Here is a 26,420-nt window from a genome sequence, read left to right as displayed (position 1 = left end):
AGTGTCAGCATTGTTTGCGCAAACAATATTTGTTTCTCATTACAGTACACTATCTACAGCGGGTAAGGTTTTGCATTACAAACAACTGAAGAGTTCTTTTATGCCTCTACCTTGATCAGAACATACTTATTCCAGATGGTCAACATTGTTACATATCAATATTAGATTTCTTTTGAAGAATTATTACTTGAGTTACATTTGACATAACTATTGCTAGTGTATCCACAAAATGTATGCTTTTCTCTCATATTCACTTTTACATTTATTAGCCCTTAGGCAACAAATAGATATTCTATGCCAACATTTCTACTTACTTCATTTCTGGTTACTCTTCTACTACTGTTTATGCACGAATCCTACCTGTTTCTTAATCAAAAAAGTTGGTGTGGATTGTACCTTTCATTGGTTTACAGTCCACAGATTGTTTTCAATATTATCGCTATTTTTGTTGTAGTTTACTGTATCAGGCCACTAGTTTTTCTCTGCCACACATACAACATTTAACTGAACATCTTAGTGTTTGTGAAATCTTGGAATTGCAACAGTGATGTCACTAACCACATTTTCTTGTTCTTCAGATTGACTGTCGGATATTTCTGAGACTTCTTTGTTTCTGTTTAATTTAATTTTCCTGATACATCTCCATGGTCTTTCTCAGTCTTGCCACCCTGTTATTAGTGCATATTTCTTTAAACTGATGACATAAATGTTTTATACTCAGATCTTCAGGGGAAGGGGGTTTCCATTTGAGATTTGACTTTATTAACATGGAACAGTGTGCTAAACATTCTTAATTCTGTTCCACATAAATTATTACTTGAATGTATTTACTCTTTAAAATTACTTTGTGTGTAATGGTAACTCAGCGCCATCCACTGCGAAGTATTAGTACTTACTTCTTCCATCCCATAGCTCTCTCTCTATGTGACACAATGTCTCTGGAACAGCAGGTAACTTTCCCAAATGCTAATCCAGAATCTCACGTGCACATCCTGGTGCCCTCCTCCACGTTGGTAGCTACTCCACAGCCACTCAGCTACAATCCCACCCTTTACAATTCTGCTTGTGTATACATTGTGACTGCTCTTAGAACATTTGCTACCACCACCTTCATCGTCATCATTCAGTTTTCTTTTCTCATTGCCTGTGAATTTCTTACGTCATTGTTCTTAATTCTGTCTTTTGCTACTCGCTAGCCAATATTATGTTTTCATATTACACATTTTTAAACATTTCTTGCCTTTGTTACTGCAATTTTACCTTATAAATCAGCCAGTGACATTCCAATCCAAAGTGTGTAGTCCACACTGCCTGCAGCTGTTGCCACAATACACACTACTAATAAATCAGATGTAAGCAATGAGATGCAATTCTGACTTGATCTGACAGTAATACTGAATTTTTCATGTCTTCTTAAATAATAACAATTAAGTTAAGCTTTCCCTTCAGTCCTGTTACTACACTAAAACATGTCACTATGTTGAAATTCAGCTAACTGAATCAACTGCTGCATTTCAGGCTCTCCTCTAAAACGCCTTGAACTCCAGTTATTTTCACTTGGGTCACCTGAGTGTTGTAAAAAACTAACAGCTTGTCCTGTATTAGGGGAGGCGGAATTGCTCACAGTTCTCTCTGTCAGGATGACTCTGTTGAAATAGCCTACATGAAGAAACTTCCCAGGTTAAATTTAACGCCCAATGTGACTGGAACATCAAATTTCTACTGCACCTTGTCAAGATAGGAGAATTACATGGACTGATATCGAGAAGAAAGTGTGATGTGTTATGGACATAATCAACAGTATGCAAAAACTCAAACTAATGAGGCAGGGTGCCCACCATTATGACAGTTAACACATGTATACAAAATCAGTAACAAAGTAAAAGAAAATCCGTTCTTTTGACATTGGCAGGATACCCTCTAAAATGAAAGCTAAGACATTTGCAAATAAAACATGAATTCCAACATTAATTATTAGGGCAGTTTTGCTAAGACAAGAAACTGTAACAGAAACACAAGGGAAATTACTTATAGAATAAAGCAGGTTAAATTATAATTCACCAAGTAGAAAAGTTTGATTATTTTGAAACATATTGAAACTTGCATATTGAGTCAACTCCAACTGAAGTGTGTGAGAATGGACATACAGGTATAGCCCATCTGGATTAGAGTCCACTGTGTCATTATGTCTTTCTTAATTAACTCATAATTAAGATCAGGAGGCCTATATCTTATTTGTCTGTGTGAGCTCAGAATTATAGAGGTCAAAAGTGTGGATACCTGGCTTGAAGCAACTGTAAAGCTTTGCAACGGAAATGCTCTTCTCAGAAGCTTATTAATTTGACTTTCCAATAAAGAATTTCACTCTAATGTTTATTTCCTTTTTATTTCAGAATTCGGAGCTGTTTACCCTCACATATGGAGCACTGGTATCTCAGTTGATGAAAGATTATGAAAATGTTGAGGATGTTAACAAACAGTTGGAGAGAATGGGTTACAATATTGGTGTACGGTTAATAGAAGACTTCCTTGCTCGTACTGCATCTGGAAGGTGTTATGATTTCCGTGACACAGCAGAAAAAATCCAGGTACCTCAACATCTGTACACTTCATTTTTATTTTGGAGACATTTGTTATGTTATGGTAACAGAAAATAATCATTTTAGATGGGCTTCAGGCTGTTTCTGGGTGTAACCCCTGTAATTACAAACTGGAGTCCAGCCGGAGATGAGTTTTCTTTGCAATTTGAAAGTAATCCATTAACAGAATTTGTGGAGCTACCAGATCATTGTCTGACACTGAAATACGCAAACATTCTCACTGGTGTCATCAGAGGAGCTTGTGAAATGGTAAGAAACAATTTTCACTTTTTTTTTTTAAATGTTTGGTTTGCAGTCATCAGCAAGTGCAAAAATGCTCAAGTAAACATGGAGTAGTTAACATTAAATTTTTTCTGAGTATTGTACCATGCCATATTGTAAAAACTATACTGGAGAAACCAATGTTTCGGGACTGTAACTGTGGTCTAAACATTGGTTTCTCCAGTAATAGCTTTTCAGAACTGATACTGTGCGATACCGAAAAAACTTACACAATTAAGATATGAAATACTTTCATATCTTAATAAGGGCACCCACACATGGGGGCAAAGGGGGCCCACACTCCCCTCCCCTCCCCCTTCCCCCTGTCCGCAGCTCTCAGGTAAATCAAAAAAATAGAGTGTAGTCAGGTGTTTTTCTTTTGAAATAAAGATTTAAAAGTCTGTATTACACAGGTTTTTAGCAGATCAGATCTAGAACATTTTTATGGCCACTTACAAGTCGCTATTGGTCCTCCAAAAATTAAAAATACTCTGTACTGCCAGGTCTAGCCCCAATCCCCTCCTTACAGGCCCTAGCCTCCATCCTCTCCTTTCAAACTCTCATATGGGTGCTCTAGTGTGTAATGCACACATTATGCAGGAATGAGACAAAATGTGTTGATAGAACAATGAATATGCATTGACTGAGATGGCCAATCCATTTAAAGACAAAAACATGATTATTTTCATTCAAAGCCATGGCAGTACCCAGAGGTATAATAGGCGATCTTCAGCTCCACATCGGCCACGCGATCCATGGCCCGTGGGCACCAAGATTGCCTGGTGTAATTCTGTGCCCAACCTCACTGCAGTCTACCCTTCTCTTCCTTGACAAGAGAAGAAGCAGAAACACAAGAACAAGGGCAAGTCCCCTCTGGTACCCCCTGAGGTGCCGCCTTCCCCTCCTCCAGCCAATGAACCAACAGTGTCTGACCCCACCTATATGGACATTACCCCATCCTTATCGGAGACAGATGACAGCTTGGGGGCGTGACTGGCTCCGGTCCGTTCGCTTTCCACTTGGACTCCAGCTTGAGAACCCTCCAGTGAAGTTGTAATGGCTATTTGAGTCACCTCCCAGAGTTGCAGCCTCTTCTTTCATCCTACAGTGCTGCTTGCATTGCTCTCTAGGAGACCCATTTGTCAATTCTTACTCACCCACCCTTCCTGGGTTCCATGCTTTCTGTCGAAACCGAATTGGCCCCTTGGGGGCTTCTGGTGGTGTTTGCACCTTGGTCCGCAAGGAAATTGTTAGTAAATGGATTCCCCTCCACACCACTCTGGAAGCAATAGCTGTCAGGGTCCATCTGGCCACTCCAATCACAATCTGTGATCTCTACTTCCTGCCTAAGAGGCCCCCCACGTCCCTGGCCCTAACCCCCCTTCTTCAGCAACTCCCTTCCTGCTTCTAGGGGACTTTAATGCCCACAACTCTCTTTGGGGTAGTCACATGACTACTGCCCTGGGCAGGACAGTTGAAGCTGCTCTGGCAGGGCTTGACCTCTGTCTCCTAAACACTGGCAGTCCCACACACTTTAGTGTGGCACACGGCACTTTCTCTGCCATTGACCTCTCCATCTGCAGTCCCGGCCTTCTTCCCTCCATTCAATGGGATGTCTACGATGACTTATGTGACAGCGATCATTACCCGATTGTTTTGACCTTCCTTCAGTATATCTCGCTCCATCACCCTCCCAGGTAGGCCTTCTCTAAAGCTGATTGGGGTGCCTTCTCCTCTGCTACCATCCCCCCTGTACTACCACACAGTAGTATTGATGAGTCTACACAGATTTTGACTGCCGCCATTCTTTCCGCAGATCCCTGGTTCCTTGGTGAACTCCGGAAATTGCTGCGGCCATAAAAGACCGCCGCCGTGCTCTTCACTGCTTCAAGCAGCACCCTTCTACTGCTCTCCTTCTGGTCTTTAAATGATTCTGTGCCTGGGCCCATTACCTAATCAAATTTTAGAAACAGATCTGCTGGGAACAATATGTAGCTGCCATAGGACCGCACATCCCTTCCTCACAAGTCTGGGTGAAACCCAGGCGAATTTTTGGCCATCGTCCTCCCACCGGCGTTGCAGGAATTTCTGTGCATGGTGGTGTTCTTACCCATCCAGACTTTGTCACAGAGCATTTCACTCAACACTTTGCCCAGGCCTCTGCATTGACTCAGTATCCGCCCACATTCCTCCTCCTGAAAGAGCGCTCGGAAAGACTGCCTTTGTCTTTTGTTTCTCGCTGCTTGGAGCCTTATAATGCCCCTTTTAGCGAGTGGGAATTCGCCAGTGCCCTCGCCCTTTGTCCCCACATGGCTCTTGGACCGGATCGGATACATAACCAAATGCTCCCAACACTTATTGGTGGCTGGCCACTGTCGTATACTGACCCTTTTCAGCAGATTGTGGAGTGAGGGGGTATTTCCTACCCATTGGCAGGAAAGCATCGTTATTCTGGTGTTGAAGCCACAGAAGCCAACTCTTGTTTGATAGCTACTGTCCAATTAGCCTTACCAACACCCTCTACAAGCTCCTTGAACGCCTGGTGAGTCGGCGACTGTTTTGGATCCTTGAATCCCGGCACCTTTGATCATCAACTCAAGGTGGTTTTCGCTGTGGTCGCTCTACGGTGGATAACTTAATCCACCTGGAGTCTGCTATCCGGTTGGCTTTTGCCCATCGGCAACACCTCATTGCAGTCTTCTTTGACCTGCATAAAGCCTACACCACCACCTAGCGCCACCACATCCTCATCACCCTTCATGAATAGGGCCTTTGTGGCGCTCTGCCCATTTTTATCCGTAACTTTCTTTCTTGTTACTCTTTCCAGGTCCAAGTTGGTTCCTCCTGCAGCACTCCCCATTGGCAAGATAATGGGTTCCACAGGGTTCTGTGCTGAGTGTCCCTCTCTTTCTCGTCACCATTAATGGACTGGTGGCGGCTGCTGAGCCAACAGTGTCCTCCTCTTTATATGCTGACGATTTTTGTATCTACGTCACTTCCTCCATCGTGGGCGCTGCAGAGCACCATCTACATGGGGAAATCTAGTGGACGCAATCTTGGACTCTCTCCCATGGCTCAGTTTTTCGGTGGCCAAGTCGTGTGTCATGCATTTCTGCCGTTGCCATACAGTCCATCCCCATCCGGACCTGTTCCTCAATGGCCAATCCCTTGATGTGGTGGACACTCATCTTTGCCGAACAAGCTCAGGGCGACAAAGGATTCTACAACTATGTGGTGGTCCTTCTTACAGGTCTCTCATAAAGCCTCTGTCATTCTTTGCTGGCTCCACATTGGCCATACTTGGCTGACTCATGGTTATCTCCTCCATCGTGAGGACCCCCCACCCCCCTCTCTGTTGTTGTGGATCACTGTTGACTGTGGTTCACCTGTTACTGGACTGTCCTGACTTAGCTGCCCTGCGCCGGACTTTTAGCTTTCCTGACTCGCTACCCCTGGCGTTAGCTGACAATGCCTCAGCAGCTGATCTAGTTTTATGATTTCTTCATGATGAGGGTTTTTATCGTTTTATTTAAGGGTGGGACCTTCAACCTTTCCAGCTACCAACCTTTTGATCTCTTACCCCAACCTCATGGCATACTACAATGGTCACTGTGCAATGATCTTTGTGACAGTGTCAAGTTTCAAATGATCCTGTCACTTTCTTGTTGTGGCTTGAGGGACTTCAAACCACAGTGGGCTCTTCAAAGAGTCAGCTGGCAGTTGTATGCCTCTACCCTTGTCAGACTGCATTGATGAGGTTGTGGAAGACTTCTTTGATGCTCTCACTCACATTGCTGGAACCACCATCTCCCTATCTATGAGCCCACTCAGCTGTCAGCTAGTGCCATGGTGTACCAAAGACATTGCAGCAAGCTATTCAGTATCTCAAAGAGCCCTGCAATATCTCAAGTGACATCGTTCACAGATCGCCTTCATCAATTTTAAGTGGCTCCGTGCTAAGGTGCACTATCTAATTAAACATACTGTCCTTGGTCCCTTCCTTCATGCCTGTATATCTACCCATGTGTTGATTCTTGCAGAACACCTATGACCTAGTTTGCTGTTACACCGGCATCCTCTTCTTACTGGCTATCTTTTGACTGCATAAAAGACAAGGTGAATATATCCCTGTATACTTTATCCCTCATCACACTGAATTATCTAATGGACATTTAACTGTTAGGAACTGCTTCAGGCCCTTGACTCATTGTACAACATGGTGCCAGCCCTGATTGATTCTTAATTAATGATCCAACATCTGAATGTTACTCAAACACTCCTTCTCAGGGTCTTCAGCTTATTTGGTTAGAAGCTGTTTTCACTTCTCAGTATCGTTATCCCAGTCCTTGAACTAGGCAAAATCCCAATGTCCATTGACAGCTATCAACTGATTAGCCTCACTGCTCTGCAATCTTCTTGAAAAGATGGTAGTCTGACAGTTGTGCTGGGTGCTCAGATTGTGGGGCCTTCAGTCAGTGTGGTTTCCAGGAGGGACGATCCGCAACAGATCATCTCATTAGGTTGGGATCAGCAATCCGACAGACTTTTTCTAAATGACAACACATCAGTACACTCTTTTTAACCTACATGAGGCTTATAACACAACTCAGCACCATCACATTTTACTTACCCTCCATGACTGGGACTTAAACTTTATTAGTCAGTTTTTATCCCACCAGTTGTTTTGGTGTAGAGTTGGTATATCACTCAGCTTCCCAGGGGTTCAAGAGAATAGTGTCCTGCAGGGATCTGTGCTGAGTGTTACACTCTTCCTAATCACTGACAATAGTGATCACTCCTGTTCTATATGTCAACAACTTTTAAATCTGGCAAAGCTCTCATACGTAGCCTTAGCTTTACATTAGCTCCCAGGTGCCATCTGCCTGCACTTGGACCCTTTTCAATAGCTTCCATTTCTCTATTTCAAAAACACATGACAGGCATTGCTGTCATCATACAATGACCCATCCCAATCCAGAACTCAGCTAGGTTACCCAAAGCTTGAATGTTGATGCACAGTCCTGAGTTTTGGGACTTCTGATTGAAAAAAAAAAAAAAAAAAAAAATCTGACATGGCTGTGGATCATGCTACAATCTTCCATATTTACTGGGCCTGGTCTTGTCACAGTTAGATTATGGTTGTCAGGTTTATGGCTCAGCAGCATCTTCAGCTTTGAAATTATTGGATCCAGTCCATCATCATAGAGTACGACTGGTCACTGGCATGTTCCACACTAGCTCAAGAGACATTTTCCTTGCTAAATCCTGAATCTTCCCTCTTCAGTCCTGATGTCACCAACTTTTGCTCACTAAGAGAAGCAAGAGGTCAAGCAAACAAAGAAGTCTGCTAAGAAAAAGGACCCTCCAGTGGGCCCAGCACCACCACTCCCTACCAGTTCTACATCCGTGGATGAGGTGGAGATCTCGGCATCCCCTGAGGCCCTGGATCTCACTGATGCCTCATCCTCCATAGGAATGGATACAAATACTCAATTGGTGACATCAGGTGACCCTGAGGCATAACCTGCCTCCTTGCATGCTTCATGCCTTCGCAGCCTCATGATAATGTCATCCTCCAGTGGAATTGCTGTGGTTTTTTGTTTTTTTCTACCACCTGACTGAGCTACGTCAACTGTTAAGCTTTACGCCTGCTTTCTGCATTGCCTTCCAGAAAACCTGGTTCCCAGCAATGCAGACCTCTACCCTTCGCGGCTATAGGGGATATTACAAGAACCGTAGCGACTATATTAGAATGTCAGGTGGAGTTTTTGTCTATGTCCTGAACTCAGTATGCATTGAACCTGTTCCCCTTCAAACCCCTCTTGAAGCTGTGGCTGTCAGATAAGTACGACGTAGGAAATGACTGACTGCAATGTTTCCTCCAGATGGTGCAGTACCCCTGAACACATTGGCTGCACTGATTCATCAACTTCCTAAATCCGTCCTACTTTTGGGACACCTAACAGCTTTTAATCGGCTCCTTGCCCACTTTCGCCAGCTTATAAAAAGACAGAAACAGGCGTGTTGGGACAGGTACATCTCAACCATTGGGTGCCATATGTCACCTTCCCAAATCTAGACGAATATCAGATGTGTTTGTGGGTACCAGACCCCGGACAGGTGTTACTGTCACTAACATCAATGGCATGTTATCTGCTGACACAAATGCAATTGCCGAGCACTTTGCTGAGCATTATGCTCGCACCTCCGCATCAGAGAATTATCCCTTGTGGGGTGGTGCTGTGCTTACTGGCCAAGGTAGAGATGTCGAAACATTCCTGTCTCAACTCGACCTCTGCCTCCTAAATACTGGGACCCCCACACATTTCAGTGTGGCTCATGGCACTTACTCGGCCATTGATTTATTCCTCTGCAGCCCAGGACTTCTTCCATCTGTCCACTGGAGAGCCCACAATGACTTGTGTGGTAGTGACTACTTTCCCATCTTCTTGTCACTCCCACAGCACCATTCCCCCAAACGTCTACAAGATGGGCTTTAAACAAGGCAGATTGGGAAGCTTTCACCTCTGGTGTCACCGTTGAATCTCCCCCACATGGTACCATCGATGTGGTAGTTGAGCAGGTCACTAGAACAATCATTTCTGTGGCAGAAAACACAATCCCATGTTCTTTACGGTGCTCCGAGTGAAAGTCAGTACCTTGGGGGTTGCCAGAAAGCACTGAGGCCATTAAAGAGTGTCAGCAAGCTCTATAGGAACATAAGTGGCACCCTTCCCTAGAGCACCTAACAGCTTTTAATCGGCTCCTTGCCCACTTTCGCCAGCTTATAAAAAGACAGAAACAGGCGTGTTGGGACAGGTACATCTCAACCATTGGGTGCCATATGTCACCTTCCCAAATCTAGACGAATATCAGATGTGTTTGTGGGTACCAGACCCCGGACAGGTGTTACTGTCACTAACATCAATGGCATGTTATCTGCTGACACAAATGCAATTGCCGAGCACTTTGCTGAGCATTATGCTCGCACCTCCGCATCAGAGAATTATCCCCAAGCATTTCGCACCCTCAAATGGCGGATGGAAAGGAAAGCCCTCTCGTTCACTGAATGTCACAGTGAACGCTATAATGCTCCATTTACAGAGTGGGCGCTCCTTAGCATCCTTGCACATTGCCCCGACACAGCTCCTGGGTCAGATTGGATCCACGGTCAGATGATCAAACATCTCTTGTCCAACTACAAGTGACATCTCCTCGTCATCTTCAACCAGATCTGGTGCGATGGCATCTTTCCATCACAACGGCGAGAGAGCACCATCACTCCAGTGCTCAAACCCAGTAAAAAACCCACTTGATGTGGATAGCTATCAGCCAATCAGTCTCACCAACGTTCTTTGTATGCTGTTAGAATGTATGGTAAGTAGGTGGTTGTGTTGGTAATCTAGTTTCCCTCGAGTCTGCCATCCGAACAGCCTTTTCCAGGGGCCAACACCTGGTTGCCATCTTTTTTGATTTACAATAAGCTTAAATGAAAGGTGCAGAAAATCAGGGCAGTTCTACAAATGCATTAGGGGGCTTATTTGGAGCAAGGAGGTGCCACAGAAATCCAAGGGAATTATATACCGAACCTACTTTGTCCCCATATTGACATATGGAAGTGAGACATGGGTAATGCACAAAAGTGACAAAAGTAGAATACAGGCTAGTGAAATGAAGTTCCAGAGGAGCAGGTTGAGTGTAACAAGACGAGACAGATTGCGAAATGTGTATGTGAGGGAAAGACTAAAGGAGGAACCAGTACAGGACAGGATAGAAAAATCAAGACTGCAGTGGTATGGACACATGAAGAGAATGGATGAGGGAAGAATTCCAAAGAGGATGTTTGATCTGCAACTGGAGGGGAAGAGGCCCAGAGGAAGACCAAGAGATAGATGGGTGAAGGGAGTGAAGGAATGTGTGACGAGAAGAGGGGAGAACTGGACGAAGGTGGAAGAGGGGGAATGGTGGAAAGACAGAACACGATGGAGAGGCTTGTGTTCCCGACAGACCCAGCCAGTGGCTGGAAACTGTCCAAGATGATGATGATGATGAATAAGCTTACAACACGACTTGGTGACATCAAATCCTTGCCACATTATCTGAGTGGGGTCTCTGGGGCTCGCTCCCGATTTTTATCCAAAATTTCCTGTCGCTCCTTACTTTCTATGTCCAAGTTGGTGCCTCCCATAGTTCCCCCCATATCCAGGAGAATGGAGTCCCGCAGGGCTCTGTATTGAGTAGTGTATATCTATTTTTAGTGGCCATTAACAGCCTAGCAGCAGCTGTCGGGCCATTGGTCTCATCTTCTCTGTATGCAGACAACTTCTGCATTTCGTACTGCTCCTCCGGTACTGGTATTGCCAAGCGGTGCCTACAGGGAGCCATCCACAAGGTGCAGTCATGCGCTCTAGCCCACGGCTTCCAGTTTTCAGCCACAAAGTCGTGTGTCATGCACTTCTGTCAGCATCGTACCGTTCATCTGGAACCAGAACTTTACCTTAATGACGATCCACTCACTGTAGTGGAGTCATTGATTCTTAGGACTGGTTTTTGATGTCCGATTGATGTGGCTTCCTCATCTTTGTCAGCTGAAGCAGAAGTGCTGGCAGCACCTCAATTCCCTCCGCTGCCTGAGCGATACAAACTGGGGTGCAGATCGCTCTGCGGTTCAGTGGCGCCTTCAGAGTTGCGTTTACTCGACCCATTACACCACTGTGGCGTTTGACAGACAACAGGAGCTTTTAGGACGAGTCCACTGACCAGCATCCTGATGGAGACCGGAGTCCCTCCATTGAAGGTTAGGCATGCACAACTGCTTGCCAGTTACGTTGCACAAATTCTTAGTTCGCCTGAGCATCCGAATTACCGTTTCCTTTTCCCATCCACGGTGGTTCATCTCTCACATCAGAGGCCCAGGCCAGGGCTTAAGATTTGCAGTTTGTGTCCAATCTCTTCTATCTGGAGTCCTTGCCTTTACCACCTATACTCAAGGACCTTCACGTACACCATCATGGTGTTAACCTAGGCCGAAGCTTCGCCTGGACCTTTCACATGGTCCTAAGGACTCAGCTAACCCCGCAGCTCTCTGCTGTCGCTTCCTGTCAATTCTTGACATGTACCGGGACCATGGAGTGACGGCTCAGTGGCTGATGATCACACTGGCCTAATGTTTGTTCATGGAGGACATATTGAACAGCACTCCTTGCCAGATGGCTGCAGTGTTTTCACTGCAGAGCCGGTGTCCATTTCTCGTGCTCTTGAGCGCATCTGCTCATGCTCTGGAGAGTCGTTTCTTCCCTGTACTGACTTCTTGAGCAGCCTAAAAACTACCGACCAGTGCTACCCCTGCCATCCTTTGGTAGTGATGATCCATCTGTGCCCTGGAACTTTCCAGTCGTTCCGTGGTGTTTGTGTGGACCCCAGGCCATGTCGGAATCCCAGAAAATGAACTTGCCAACAGGCCAGCCAAACAGACTACACGGAAACCGCTTCTGGAGATCGGCATCCCTGTAACCGATCTGCGATCATTATTACGCCGCAAGGTTTTTCAGCTTTGGGAGACAGAACAGCATAATCTCAGCATGCACAACAAACTGCATGCCCTTAAGGGCACTACGAATGTGTGGAAGACCTCCATGCAGGCCTCTCGCAGGGACTCTATGGCTCTCCGCACTGGCCATACGTGGCTAACACATGGCTACCTCCTTCGTCGCAAGGACCCTCCTTGGTGTCACTGTGGCTCACATATGACTGTCGTCTACATCTTGCTGGACTGCCCACTTTTAGCCGCTCTGCGGTGGACTTTCAACCTTCCCAGCACCCTACCTTTGGTGTTAAGCGACAATGCCTCAACAGCAGATTTAGTTTTATGTTTTATTCGTGAGGGTTTTTTTTATCGTAGCATATAAGGGTGGGCATTTAGCATTCTCTGAGGTCGCCACTCTCCCTCCATTTTAACTCTGTCACACTTTCTTTGCATTTGTTTGTCGTGGTGGTCATCTTTTCCCTACATCTGTTTATCTCGCCTTGTCTTTTTGGGGTGGACATTTTAATGTGTTGCAGAGTGGCTAGCTCATCCTGTTTTATTATTGTGATCAGCCAGCCCAGACCATATGCTCTATGGTTTTAGTACCTTCTTCCACTTTTTCTTGTGGTGTATGTTTTCCCTGTTTTGTTGTTCGTTCCATTCATTTTCTTTATAGGTGTGGTGCTGGCTGTTTTTGTACCTCGAGCCTTGCTTGTGTCAGGAAAAAGGGACTGATGACCTTGTAGTTTGGTCCCTTTATACCCCAAACCAACCAATCAATCTTGCTCACTTATGCAATCACTATCTGACAATTTCTTTATCATCAAACTTATCAAGTTCTTTCTGCATACATGGGGCATTGACCACCTGACACATGCATGTGAATGAGATGTTCCAGGTGGAATGCGCTTCGAGGCCCTCTCCAGGACCTTTGCCTAATCTCTTTCAAATGTGCCCCCGGTGTTTCCTCAGATGTTTCACCGTGCTTAGTACTCAGTCCATGAATCAGGACTGATTTATTTCAAGAAGCGTAAGTTTCAGTGCCACTATGACCTTATGACATCCGTTCCTCTACAGGAACATCTGGGTGCTGCTGTCATATGGTCTTTAAAACCATGGGTAGGATGGGATATGCTTTTACAATTCCCACCAGTCAGGGACAGCGTCTGTTGCTGGCAACATGTAGTGTTCTAGAATGAAATTTTCACTCTACAGCGGAGTGTGCGCTGATATGAAACTTCCTGGCAGATTAAAACTGTGTGCCGGACCGAGACTCGAACTCGGGACCTTTGCCTTTCGCAGGCAAGTGCTCTACCGACTGAGCTACCCAAGCACGACTCTCGCCCCATCCTCACAACTTTACGTGCTTGAGTAGCTCAGTCAGTAGAGCACTTGCCCGCGAAAGGCAAAGGTCCCGAGTTCGAGTCTCGGTCCGGCACACAGTTTTAATCTGCCAGGAAGTTTCAACATGTAGTGTTTTTTATGGTGGGAGTGACAGCAATTGACACAGCCATGCATTTTATCAAACAGATCTCGCTCAACTATGTTTTAATTTGTAGTGACTGAATGAGCAGTCTGCAGGCTGTTGATTGAAGATATTGTTGTCACCCAATGATATAATATATCATGAATAATATATATGAATAATATGAATAGTGCAAGGAATGAGCTGGTGAACTGACAAACTTTTTGGCTGCAGCAGCAATTAGTTGCCCAAGATTCGCTTTGGCGAATGGGGATAGCAACCTGATAAGTAATGTTTGCTTTACCCATATGTAACACTTTGACTATAGCAGATCTGCAATGTGACTGGCTGTGGGAGGGATGGCCACCACTGCATGCAAAGTCGCGGGTGACCCTCACCTGGCCTTACCCACCTACTGACCGGATTATTACTCTCACCTTATTTTATTATTTATTGTCGGTCCTACTGATATCCATTACAGTTTTAGCCTTTTTGCTTTATTGTTATGAACCTCCTGGCTGTAAGGCATCCTTTAATCTGTAACTGTCTTCGTATTTAATTTGGTTGATGTGGGGCCAGATGTGGGTAGGGTTTCTCTCACCACAGATTAGCTCTGGAAGACCCCTCAGGAATTTCCCTTCGCTTTAAGTTATTTCTCAGCTTTGGCATGCATATTGTTTTCAGGGCCTTGATTTTACCACTTTTACATACTTTTATAATACAGTCAAATTTCTGGCTAACTCCAGATGAATTATCTCTTGACCGAGGCACCAATGACATTGGTGTGAAGTCCTTTAACCCTGAACCAACCAACCAGTTTTCATCTACAAGGAAAGGTAAATTTCATGGAAGTGCCTTTTTCTTTTTTTTTTTTTTTCCCTTCTTCCTTGAATTATGACCATGCGGGGACATCTGGCTGTTGTTTCTTCCACAAATATTCCATAAACGTTCAAAAATGTACACCAACTGTTATGAAGTTCTGAAGCTTTCCACTGTTGTTTATATTTACATTTGGTAATTATTGAGTTGAGATGTCAGTGCCATTAGTTGCATATGATTCAAGTACAGCTTTATGGGTTTCAAAATCTTCAAATACAGCGTGTTTGAAAAAATGTGTCACATATTCCTATAGGAGATAGTGGTGGTCAAAACTAGAAGAAACGTTCCTGTAGTTATATGTGTGTGCAAACCAATACCTGTTGAGGTAGTGGCTATTTCATTTGTGACGAGTAATGAGCAGTTTTCAGTGGTGAGATAAAGCAGGATTCACAAAAGATGGCAAGTAAATTATCACAGTACGCACATACGTGCAAGTGCAAATCATTGAGCTGTCATTGGTCATCAGGATCACTTCAATAAAATGTATGGCAAGAACTGTCTATGACAGACTCATTGGGCCATACACTTTACCAAACAGATTAACAGGTGCTGTGTATCACCGATTTACACAGTGAATTACCAGCACTATTGGAGAATGTTGCTGTTGCAGACAGAAGTGACTGTGGTTTGTACCCTACTGGGCACCACAGCATTTTCATGTATCATGGACCAGTACCTCACCACAACATTTCGTGGGTGATGGATTGGTTGGTGAGGTCCAGTAGCATGGCTTCTCTGTTTATTGAAACTGACACCATTACATTTCTAATTATAGAGACAATTAAAGGCATTGGTCTATACTTAAACATCAATAGTGAGTAGATATTATAGGAGTGTGTAAGCAATGCATGCGGTGCAGTTCAAATGGAGCCAGGTGTATTTAGGATTCACTGCAAAGAAGGGCTGGAGGATGTGTCAGGATGCATTGCGATGACATATGATTCTGCAAATAGTGTTTAGTCCTGTGTAACAGACAAATGGGAATGAGTGGACAGATTGGCCTATATCTTAACAGGTATTGGTTTCCAGATATATCATTACAGGGACTTTTCTTCTAATTTTGATTGATACTATCTCCTGTAGGAATATATGACACTTTTTACCAAACACCCTCTATATGTAATGTCAAATTCGTGTAGGTTGTCTTTAGCTAGACGAGTTTTCACTGGATGTGTAGTCTACAGTAAAACCATGGATCACCTGCAGCTATAAAACAGCTGCCTAAATAGTATACACAAATCAGTAAGCTGAAAATGTGAGCAACATATTGAAATGGTGTAAGCTTTGTGCAGTTAGGACATGAGTTTGAGTGCATGGGAGGGCCATCTACTCCTGGCATCTGTTACTGATACACAAGGATTTGTCATTAGTTTCCTTTGTATTACCCTCTTCCACAACAGCAGTGCAAATCATTGTCACTAACCATTCTACATTATTTTTTACAAGTGGATATTCTCTCAATATTTAAGTCTCTTCATCATTAAGGCTGACATGTTAGGAATAATTAGTGTGTTCTCATGAAACACTGTGATACAGTACTACAAGAACTTAAACCATTAATTTCTATTACACTTTGCCTTGATTGTTATTGATGACGTATATTTGATATCGAACAAAACACACACACACACACACACACACACACACACACACACACACACACACGTTACTTACTTACTGACTTACTTTCTTTTGCTCTTTTGAATGCTAACAGAATAGTTTGCAGACTATATATTGATAATGTGTATTTGTTTTAGGTGCAAATGGAAGTTACTTCATGGTTTGTACAAGATCAGCTGAAGGGTGACAATGTAACTGAACTGCGCATTAAATTTGTGAAGAGACTAGAAGATGCCATACCAGCAGGAGAAGACTGAATGAAACCCTTGAGAGTTTCTTGAAAAATTACAGTAGGCATCAGAAAACCTCATGATATTCAACATTCCATTGTCCTGCAGAAAGGAGTGGAAGTGCTGGTTTTTTTGTCATTGTTTGGATCAAAACTGTAACGCCAAAAATAAGGAGAGAGGACCACATATTTGTGGTATAAGAAGCCCGTGTGCTATTATGTTTGTATTGTGTGGAAAGCAAACCTGATGTAATCGTGTGATATTGGAACATCTATCCTTCTTTTTTTGTCTGAGACAACCGTCAGCATTATTTCTTTTTGTCCTTGAAGCACTGTATTCTGTATGACAGTATTTATGGAGTTTAGAGTCATTTTTTGGAGATGCAAGAAGTATGTTACTTTGTTAGATATTGAATTCAAATATACGTGCTTTCACCTTACTTTAAAGGCAAGTAAGGACTTCTTATTAAGTAGTTAATGATTTGTATGTTTCCACAATATTTTAGTTACATAGATTTTGTATGGTGCAGTAACAAATGTTGTTTATAACGAAGTATTGAAAGAACTTCCAGGAATTTACGAAATTAGTTGAGGTCATTAGGCTTTCTCAACTTATTTTACGTTCTCTCTCTCTCTCTCTATTTATCTATCTATCTCATATGTATATAAAATTATAAAAATCCCCCCTCCATGTTCTCCTTCTTTCCTCCACATATTATTTTCACCACCAAAATTAAACAAGGAGCTTGCTATATTTGATTATAAAAAAAGTAATAATATTTTTGCAAGCACTGTTGATGTATAACAAGAAAAAGGGAGTGGAATGGTGCAAATTCATCAAAAATTTAAATAATCTTTATTTGAGCAGTAGCTACTCAGTTTCCAGAGGATTTCGTGCCCCCCCCCTTTTTTTTTTAAGGGAGGAAGGTGGAAAATTTCTGAAATAAATTGTTGGCCTCATTTTGCATGTTATATTCCTCTGAAACATGGCAATTCTTCCTTTGATAGATGGTGGATGAATCCATCACAATGTTTTATTTGTTATTTTATGTTGTATGATTTTGTTCAATATATTTTAAAATTTAAATGGAGTTTTATACGATGATGTACCACAATTATCTTTTTTTCCACAGATTGTGAAAATATTTGAAATATTTTTCTGTCATTATATCAGTGATTTTTGTTGCATATATATACAGTCAGCTTTGTGCGTAGTATGTGTAAACGTAAAAGGCTCTCAATAACTTCCTCAACTTTGACTCTTGCAGGTCCACTTGGTTATAAACAGCTTAATATGCAACTAGCTGCTTAACTGATTGAGTACTTTGGCCTGAGGCAAAATTCCATTTTCTGCACTGCAGTACTTTATAATTATCTTTTTTCCCCTCCTTGATTTGAAAGGAAGAATGGCAGTTATTTTTTCATTTCATTGACGTGTTTGTGGTACATTTTTATACAACTGTAAAGTCATAAATTTCTTCTATCCAATTGTATGTTAATTTGTTTAATGTTAATACATACAATGCAAATGACTGGTTAAATGTGTAAAATAAAATTGGAGACTTGTACCCAGTTACTGTCTTTATTTCTGACGATAGTATGGAAATCTGTATATGTGTAAACAAGTGTGTGTGTGTGTGTGTGTGTGTGTGTGTGTGTGTGTGTGTGTGTTCAGGATCACTGCCCTCCCTCAGACCGGGCTGCCCTGTACGACAGATATGTTTGTGGGAATAGTATTGGCCTGCCCTATCGACCTGCTTTGCATGGAAGCTTACATATCAGAGGGCAAGAAACAGTTTTCCAGCTCCTGATGTGTAGGCTGCCCTGCACGGCAAGCATGTTGTGTTTGAGTAGTATCAGGGTGCTTTATTGGTCTGTTTTGGAAGGGTTACACATATGTATGAGCATGGCTAGTAGAAGGACAGGGAGAGAGCGGAGCAGGAGAAGATGGATAGGGAGAGAGAGTGGCAGGAGGGGATAGACATGGAGAGAAGGAGAAGGGGGAGGAGGAGATGGACAGAGAGAGAGCGGGAGGAAGGGATGAAGAGAAAGATGGAAGTGGGAGGATGTGAACAGATAGATGGGGAGGAAGAGGTGACCACAGAGAGGGGAGATGAGGAGATGTGTGGAATGTGTATGTGGGTGAAGCCACAGGGTACAGGAAGATTGCTTCAGGTTCTGTTTATATTATTTGAAACAAAATCTTGGAAGTGCAAGTAAATAATAGTGTTATCTGTTTCGAGACATATATGTCATCAGAGAAATAGAAAGTAACTCAAACTATATAAATTCTTGCATTTATGAAAAATTTTGGGATTTTGCGATACTGCTGATATTTGATTTATGGCCAAGCCTGAGAATTCTGACTTGGACCACGGCCTTACACCAGTAAATCAAATATCAGCAATATCGCAAATACTGTCCGTGAAAGCCTACATTGTATGAGTTTTGGAATTACTGTGCTACTCTAAATATTTTATATAGTGTTGTCCAGAAAGATGTTATCATTTATTTGGGATTGACTTTTATTTTATTTATTGTAGTATAAAAACACTCACTATGTATACAAGTCCAAATGAAGCTAGTGCACTTCTTCGACCTGTAATCCTTGGTTGTCAGTGCATGTGTGAAGTCTTTTCATCGTATTGGGCATAGCTCTTTCACACTTTTCCCTAGGTACAGAGTAGACAACTGGTGTTATGCATTCTTTAAGACATTAAAGTCAGTAGGTATTGTGGCATACACGTGTTCTTTCACTACTCCCCATAAGTAGAAATCACATGGAGTCAAATCAGATGACCTTGGTGGCCGCGCCAAAGGTCAACCTCTTTCAGTCCAGCATCTACAAATGTTTCATCCAAATAAGTGAACCTTTAAGGAATAATGTGGTGGTGCACCATCTTGCTAGAAGTAACTTGATGTTGCGATAAGGAGGGGAAGATTATCAACAACCAAATCCTTCAACATACCTGGGTAAGCATCTCATATTACAGTCTGATTATTTAAAAATTGTGGGGCAAGTACTCCAAACTTCGAAATACAGCACCATACACTAACTTTTGGAGAGGATTGAGCATGACCTCTTAGTTCATGAGGATTGTCTGTATGATGCAGTTGTGGTTATTCACATCGCCGTTGACATAAAGAACTTAAAATAAATGTCTACATGCATAATTTCCAAAAACACTTCTGCAGCTCTTACATGAGCAATTTTTGCCAGCATAATGTAGCACCTGTGTCATGATCTCTCAGCTTTTCTTGGCATGATTGATTGATAGTGTGCTTCCAGGTGTTCAGCTAAGTTGCTGTTTTCCATTTTTTGCAGAATATTTTGACTGACTGACCCAGCAGTCTTCTTCAGGTGCTATGAGTTTTGCTTTTATGTGTGATTGCTGGCTGTACTCCAATGAGCTCTTAGATATTGTTGGTCTCATGTCCCTATTTATAACAGAGTGATGTTCCCGATGTCCACTGTGCCCTTTGATGCTCTTTTGTTTTACATAGCACCCACTGATACTAGGTAAAATGCAAATTCCCTTGGTGTTTCCCAACTCTGATGAATGTGATGATCAGTGAGGTTTTAATAAATTGAGTGCTGGACTCCAAACATTATTGAAATTGAGACCTCCATTCCTGTTTATTAGGTTTTCTGACTTCTTAGTTTTGATGGACTTCTTAATTATGCTGTCCCAGAAACTTGGCCTTCGCACCATAGCACTTGTTTCATCATATTTCAATTCACGATTATGTTTGAGGCAGTGCTAAGCAACAGCCGATTTGGTCAGCTGTTTTAGTTGGTTGTGCCACCGATATTCATTGCATCTCTCCCCGACTGTTCTGATAGTCTGCCCAACATAAGCCATGCTGCATTCGCATGGAATGCAATACACACTCGGCTTTTGCAAACTGAGTTAATCTTTAACATTACAAAGAATACTTTTTATTATGATAGAAGGGAACAAACCACACTGAATGCCATGTTTCCATAGGAGTCTGACAATCTTTCTGGATATGCCGATGGTGATGGGTAGTCCGGTATCACCTGGCATGGAAAACCTATAGATGAACACTAAGCAAAGGCAGTAGAACCCACAAATTTCTATCAGTATATGTTTGACAGGTTTGTGATGTGGCCACATGGAACAGATGCTTGTGATAGTCTGCTTCTTATATCCTCGTACCTCATCCAACACGTGTTGTGTAACTTCCAAGGTAGCAGACTTCCTTCCCTTAATCTACTATATGCTGATAATTTTGCTGTTAATTTTATTGCTAATTTCATTTCTAGTACTATTCATGCTTTTGTTTTTCTTTGGTTTATTCTCAGTCTCTGTGCTCATTACACTGTTTGTTCCATTCAGCAGGTTCTATAATTCTTCCTTAAATTCACAGAGGATAGCAATATCTTCATTGAATCTTATTGTTTATATTTTAATCCTGCACCTGAATCTTTCTTTTATTTCTGTCATTGCTTATTCAATGTACCCGTTGAACAGCAGAGAGAAGAAAGTCTTCATGCCTAATTTATGGCCCTTTTTAATCCAAGCTCTTATCTCTTGGTCCTCCATTCTTATTGTTCCCTCTTGGTTCATTTACATTACTTGTCTACCCTGAACAACCTGATGCACATTTTTTTGGGAATGACAAACTACTTGCACCATTTTACACTCTCAGACTTTTTTTAAGTTGACAGATCCTATTAAGGTGTCTTCATTTTTCTTGTGTTGCCTCCATTATCAAGTGCAATATCAGAACTGCCCCTCTGGTGCTTTTAGTTTTCCTAAAGCCAAACTGATAATCATCTGATGGATTTTTATGTTATTTTCCTTTTTCCTGTATGTTATTTTTCTTTTTCTTGTAGGTTATTTTTGGAGGCATGAGCTGATACGTAGATTGTATGATAGTTCTCACATTTATTGACCTTTGATAGATTTGTTTTTGTCTGGATCAGTGTTCGTCAAACTTTTTTGCTCAAGTGCCCATACAGAGTATGTGGTGTGGCACCTTGGATTGCATATGTACCAATATTTCTTTCCTTCTTTCTTCTTCTTCTTTGTCATCAGCCTCCTGGCTGGTTTGGTGTGGCCCGCCATGAATTCCTTTCCTGTGCCAGCTTTTTCAGTCTCAGAGTAGCACTTCCAACCTACATCTTCAGTTATTTGCTAGATGTATTCTAATCTCTGTCTTCCTCTACAACTCCCTGTAGTTCCATGGAAGTTATTCCTTGATGTTTTAACAGATTTCCTATGATCCTGTCCCTTCTTTTTGCGAGTGTTTTCAATATATTCTTTCCTCACTGAGGCTACGGGGAACCACCTCGTTTTTTACCTTATCAGTACACCTAATTTTCAACATTCTTCTGTAGAACCACTTCGCAAATGCTGTGATTCATGTTTCACTATCATACAGTGTTGTGCTTGAAGCATTCACACACTTTTTTTTTCCTCCGACTAAGGCTTATGTTTGATACTAATAGACTTCTCTTGGCCAAGAATGCCCTCTTTGCAGTGTTAGTCTCCTTTTATATCCTCCTCTTTTTTGTGGTGCGTCATGGGTTATTTTGATTCCTAGTTAGCAGAATAACTTAACTTTGTGATTACTAACTTCAGTGTTAAATTTCTTGTTATTGTCATATCTGCTACTTCTCATTACTTTGCTTTTTCCAGTTTATTCTCAGTCCATATTCTGCACTCATTAGACTTCATTCCGTTCAATAGATCCTGTAATTCTTCTTCACTTTCAGGGAGGATAGCAGTTCATCAGCGAATTGTCATTGATATCCTTTCACCCTGAATTTTAACCTCACTCCTGAACTTTTCTTTTATTTCTGCCATTGCTTCTCCGATGTATAAATTGAACAGTAGGTGCAAAACTACTTCCATGTCTTGCACCCTTTTCGATCTGAGCAGTTCATTCTTGGTCTTCCCGATTTTATTGTTTCTTCTTGATTCTTGCACATATTGTATATCACCTGTCTTTCCCTGAAGCTTGCTCCTATTTTTGTCAGAATATCAAACATTTTGTAGCATTTTACATTGTCAAACACCTTTTATAGATCGATAAATCCTAAGAGTGTGTCTTAATTTTTATTCAGTCTTGCTTCTGTTGTCAACCACAATGTCAGAACTGCTTCTCTGTTGCCTTTACATTTCTGAAACCGTAATGATTCTCAATTTTCTTTTCCATTCCTGTTTATATTATTCTTATCAGCAACTTGGATGCATGAGCTGTTATGCTGATTGTGCACTAGTTCTCGCACTTGTTGACTTATTATTTTTGAAGTTGTGTTGATGGTGTTTTTCTGAAAGTCTGATGGAAGTAGTTAGTGTTAGAGTCCAGGAAAGATCGGTGGGAAGCAGTGACAGATGTGCACCTGCATAACATTTTCTCAGGTGCTAAACTTCCAAGTGGATTCGACCTACCATGCAAGTCCTGGACTACTCTCAGCGGAATCCATACCGGCCATGGCCGATGCAGGGATGCTCTCTTTAAGTGGAAGAAGCTGCCTGATCCAGTCTGTGACTGTGGGGCTCCATACCAGACTGTTCACCACATTGTCATTGAATGCAGGATTCGAGCCTATCACGGCGCCAAAGAGGACTTCCTGCTAGCAACTCCAGATGCAGTGCACTGGATTGAAGACAAATTTAAGTTTCTTGTGTGTCAATATGTACATGTAATTTAATTTCATGATATGCGTGTATTAACCATACGCTAAATAAAGTGTTGGAGTTGCACCTTTTTTTGATTGAAGTCAGCTGATAGGTATCCCTGCTTAAAGGAAGTCCCTCAACAGAGGAACCACCTTCAAAGGAGGCCAGATTATCCAAGTAGTGAAGTAATTAGCGTATTTCATCAAAATCTGAGAGGTATTACAGATACAATTAGTGAAGTTCATTGGTGTTGACCCTGACATTATTGGTATATCAGAGCACCACTTAAATAATTTGACAATTCAGTGGCCACCTTTACCAGGATACAGATTAGCTGGCTGATTTTCAAGGAGTTCTTTGCAGAGTGGAGGAGTGGCCGTGTACGTAAAAAACAGTATTCTATTTGAGTCCATAGACGTATCTTCGCACTGCACTGAACAGGTATTTGTATGTTGTGCAGGGGCAGTTGAATGTAGTGAAACTAAACTTCTAATAGTAGTAAAAGGGTGAATGGCCTTTCAGACCATGATGCACAAATTTTAACACTAAAGCTTTGTGGAGCGAAGGGCATAAACTGAGTGAAATTTACAGGGATATGTGCGGCATGTATGAGGACGAGTGTATGGACTGTAGCAATGTCTCCAGGTGGAGTGAATTTTTCCAAGAGGGCCATGTGAACCGTAGTGACCTGCCACTCTACGTGTGGCCGGTAACAGTTACAACCCCACAGAATGTTGGTGCCATTGGGGCAGCAATTTTGAACGACAGGTGTGTGCAGCTGCAAACCTTATCCCAGCAGTCCATCTTCCATGGTGTGGTGTACAATATTGCTCATGACATATTGCAATTTTGTAAAGTTAGTGCTCACTGATTATCATGACACTTTATTCAATTACAGGTCACGTCTTGTGGACATACATTATGAGTTTTTAATGCTGTTGTTTCCATTGTCTTCTACATCCTCATGCCGTTGATCATTGTTGATCCCTCTGCCTTTTAGGGGCTGTTTCACATCCAAAGGGCAAGAGCGTGCCCTACACCTCGATCCACTCTTCCACCCTCTTTGACAAGGCTGTTGGCAGAAAAAGGATGACTTCGTATGTCGAATGTCTTCAGCCCACTCTACATTATCATTGAAACGTGATTAGAGGCTTTTCTGGTCCTGGGTATACCTTACCATCCAATATCTGATTTAGAATCTTTGTCTCACCATGATATAATCCAGTTTGTATCTTCTCATGTCTACATGTCTTTTCCAAGTTACCTGCCTCTGTTGGGATCCTCTAACAGTGTATTTGTTGTTACTGGCTGAATTTCATTGTAAAACTCAAAGACTCTTTCTCATTCCTACTACATCCCATAACTCTATCTTCTACTCCTTCCCCTACCATGCTATTTCAGGCTCACATATTATTAACTTTATAAATGGAGTTGCCTGTTCATCTAATGTAATGTCAGCCTATATACCTGAACTATTGTTGGTGTTGGTCTGATGTCAGTTATAATTAGAATAAACTTACCACTGAACTGTTATAGTAACACACTCTTTGCCCCAGCTTTTTATTCATAATGAGTCCTCTTCCCATTATACCATTATCTTCTGCTGTTGATATTACTCTATATTCATCTGACCAGAAATCCTTAATTTCTATTCATTTTTTCACTGAGTTGTACTCTATTTAGATAGAGGCATTGCATTTTCCTTTTCAGACTTTTTTAGCTTACTTATCACATTCAGACGTCCGATATTCCATGCTACAACTCATAGAATGTTACTATTTTGCTCGGTTTTCAATCTTTTTTCACAAGGTAACCCTCCGTCACCAGTCACCTCCTGGTTTTATGAATGATGATGATGATGATGATGATGATTGGTTTGTGGGGCACTCAACCTTGTGATCATCTGCGCCTGTACAAAGTCCCAATTTTTACACAGTTCAATCTAGCCACTGTCACAAATGATGATGATGATCGCAACACAAACACCCAGTCCCCGGGCAGAGAAAAATCCCCATCCTGGCCAGTAATCGGACACAACACTAAACACTAGACGTTTCCTGAATGAGGGACCTATCTGGAATTTTTAACCAATGGAGAGATTCAATTATAGGCCACATTTCTTGTATATACACATTCTGATTTGTACCCTTCAGTACTCACATGGTGCTTTGACATACACTCATTTTGGGTCTAGCTGACTTCAAACTAAAACACAAGGAAGAATGTGATACTCTGTCATTCCATTTATTTAAAATAAACATTTTGCATTCACTTTTAAAGGATGACAACAATTTTGGTGATATTTTGATCATCTTTTACTTCAAATAACTTATTTTTGAACATGAAGTTTCAGTAACCTTTTAAGACAGAAGCATAATTTTTACATGCTACATGGTATTATATGTTCATCCCTTTTCCAAAGACATGCAAATTACCTTATTGTGCTTTCTACACAGGGCATATGTTTGGAGCAAATCACACATGCTGTAGAATGCCTGCTGCCATTTGTACCTGGCACATATAACACTTTCTTCGCTTGTTTGGCACTGGTAGCTGGTCCTGTTCTTCACATCCTTGAATGCTGGAACCAGTTCCTATCTCTGACAGTTAAACTTTTATTTTTTTGTAATAGATTTGTATATACACACATAAAAAAGAAAATAAAAAAAAAGTTTTGCATCACCCCGGTTCCCAGAACTCCTGAAGATAGACGTTGAATGTGTATATTGTATCACAGACACAATCCTTTTGATTGTTCAGAGACATCACTAAACCCGCCCAAAGATGCAAACAACCATGCATGAGCAGTGCCTATTAGATGGAGAGGGTCCGGCAGCCGATCAGTTCCAGTCATTCCACCAGGAAGGAGGTACACAGCTCATGTTGCCTGTAGTACAACCATGCCTAGACAGTCAATAACACGGTTTGATCGCATCCACATTGTTACTTTGTGCCAGGAAGGGCTCTCAACAAGGGAAGTGTCCAGACGTCTCAGAGTGAACCAAAGCAATGTTGTTTGGACATGGAGGAGAGACAGGAACTTTCGATGACAGGACTTGCTCAGGCTGCCCAAGGGTTACTAGTGCAGTGGACGACCGCTACCTATGGATTGTGGCTCGGAGGAACCCTGACAGCAATGTCACCGTGTTGATTGATGCTTTTCGTGCAGCCACAGTACGTCATGTCA

The 26,420-nt window shown here is 42.2% G+C and overlaps 1 protein-coding gene across 2 annotated transcripts in view; it reads left to right on the top strand.

Moving 5' to 3' along the window:
* The window catches only part of LOC126202919 (trafficking protein particle complex subunit 3), a 36,836-nt gene extending 18,694 nt beyond the window's left edge, over window positions 1–18,142 (top strand). Inside the window, exons 2-4 of one of the 2 annotated variants that reach the window (XM_049937003.1) lie at window positions 2,394–2,588; window positions 2,667–2,849; window positions 16,489–18,142. In XM_049937003.1, coding sequence (XP_049792960.1) covers window positions 2,442–2,588; window positions 2,667–2,849; window positions 16,489–16,608 — 450 coding nt within the window. In that variant the 5' untranslated portion in view covers window positions 2,394–2,441 and the 3' untranslated portion in view covers window positions 16,609–18,142. The remainder of the gene's footprint in view (window positions 1–2,393; window positions 2,589–2,666; window positions 2,850–16,488) is intronic. The other variant, XM_049937002.1, reaches the window with a different exon arrangement.
* The last annotated feature ends 8,278 nt before the right edge of the window (window positions 18,143–26,420 follow it).

The sequence above is a fragment of the Schistocerca nitens genome, chromosome 9, assembly GCF_023898315.1.
Source record: "Schistocerca nitens isolate TAMUIC-IGC-003100 chromosome 9, iqSchNite1.1, whole genome shotgun sequence".
Lineage (NCBI taxonomy): Eukaryota > Metazoa > Arthropoda > Insecta > Orthoptera > Acrididae > Schistocerca > Schistocerca nitens.
This window is presented reverse-complemented; position numbering and strand designations above follow the sequence as displayed.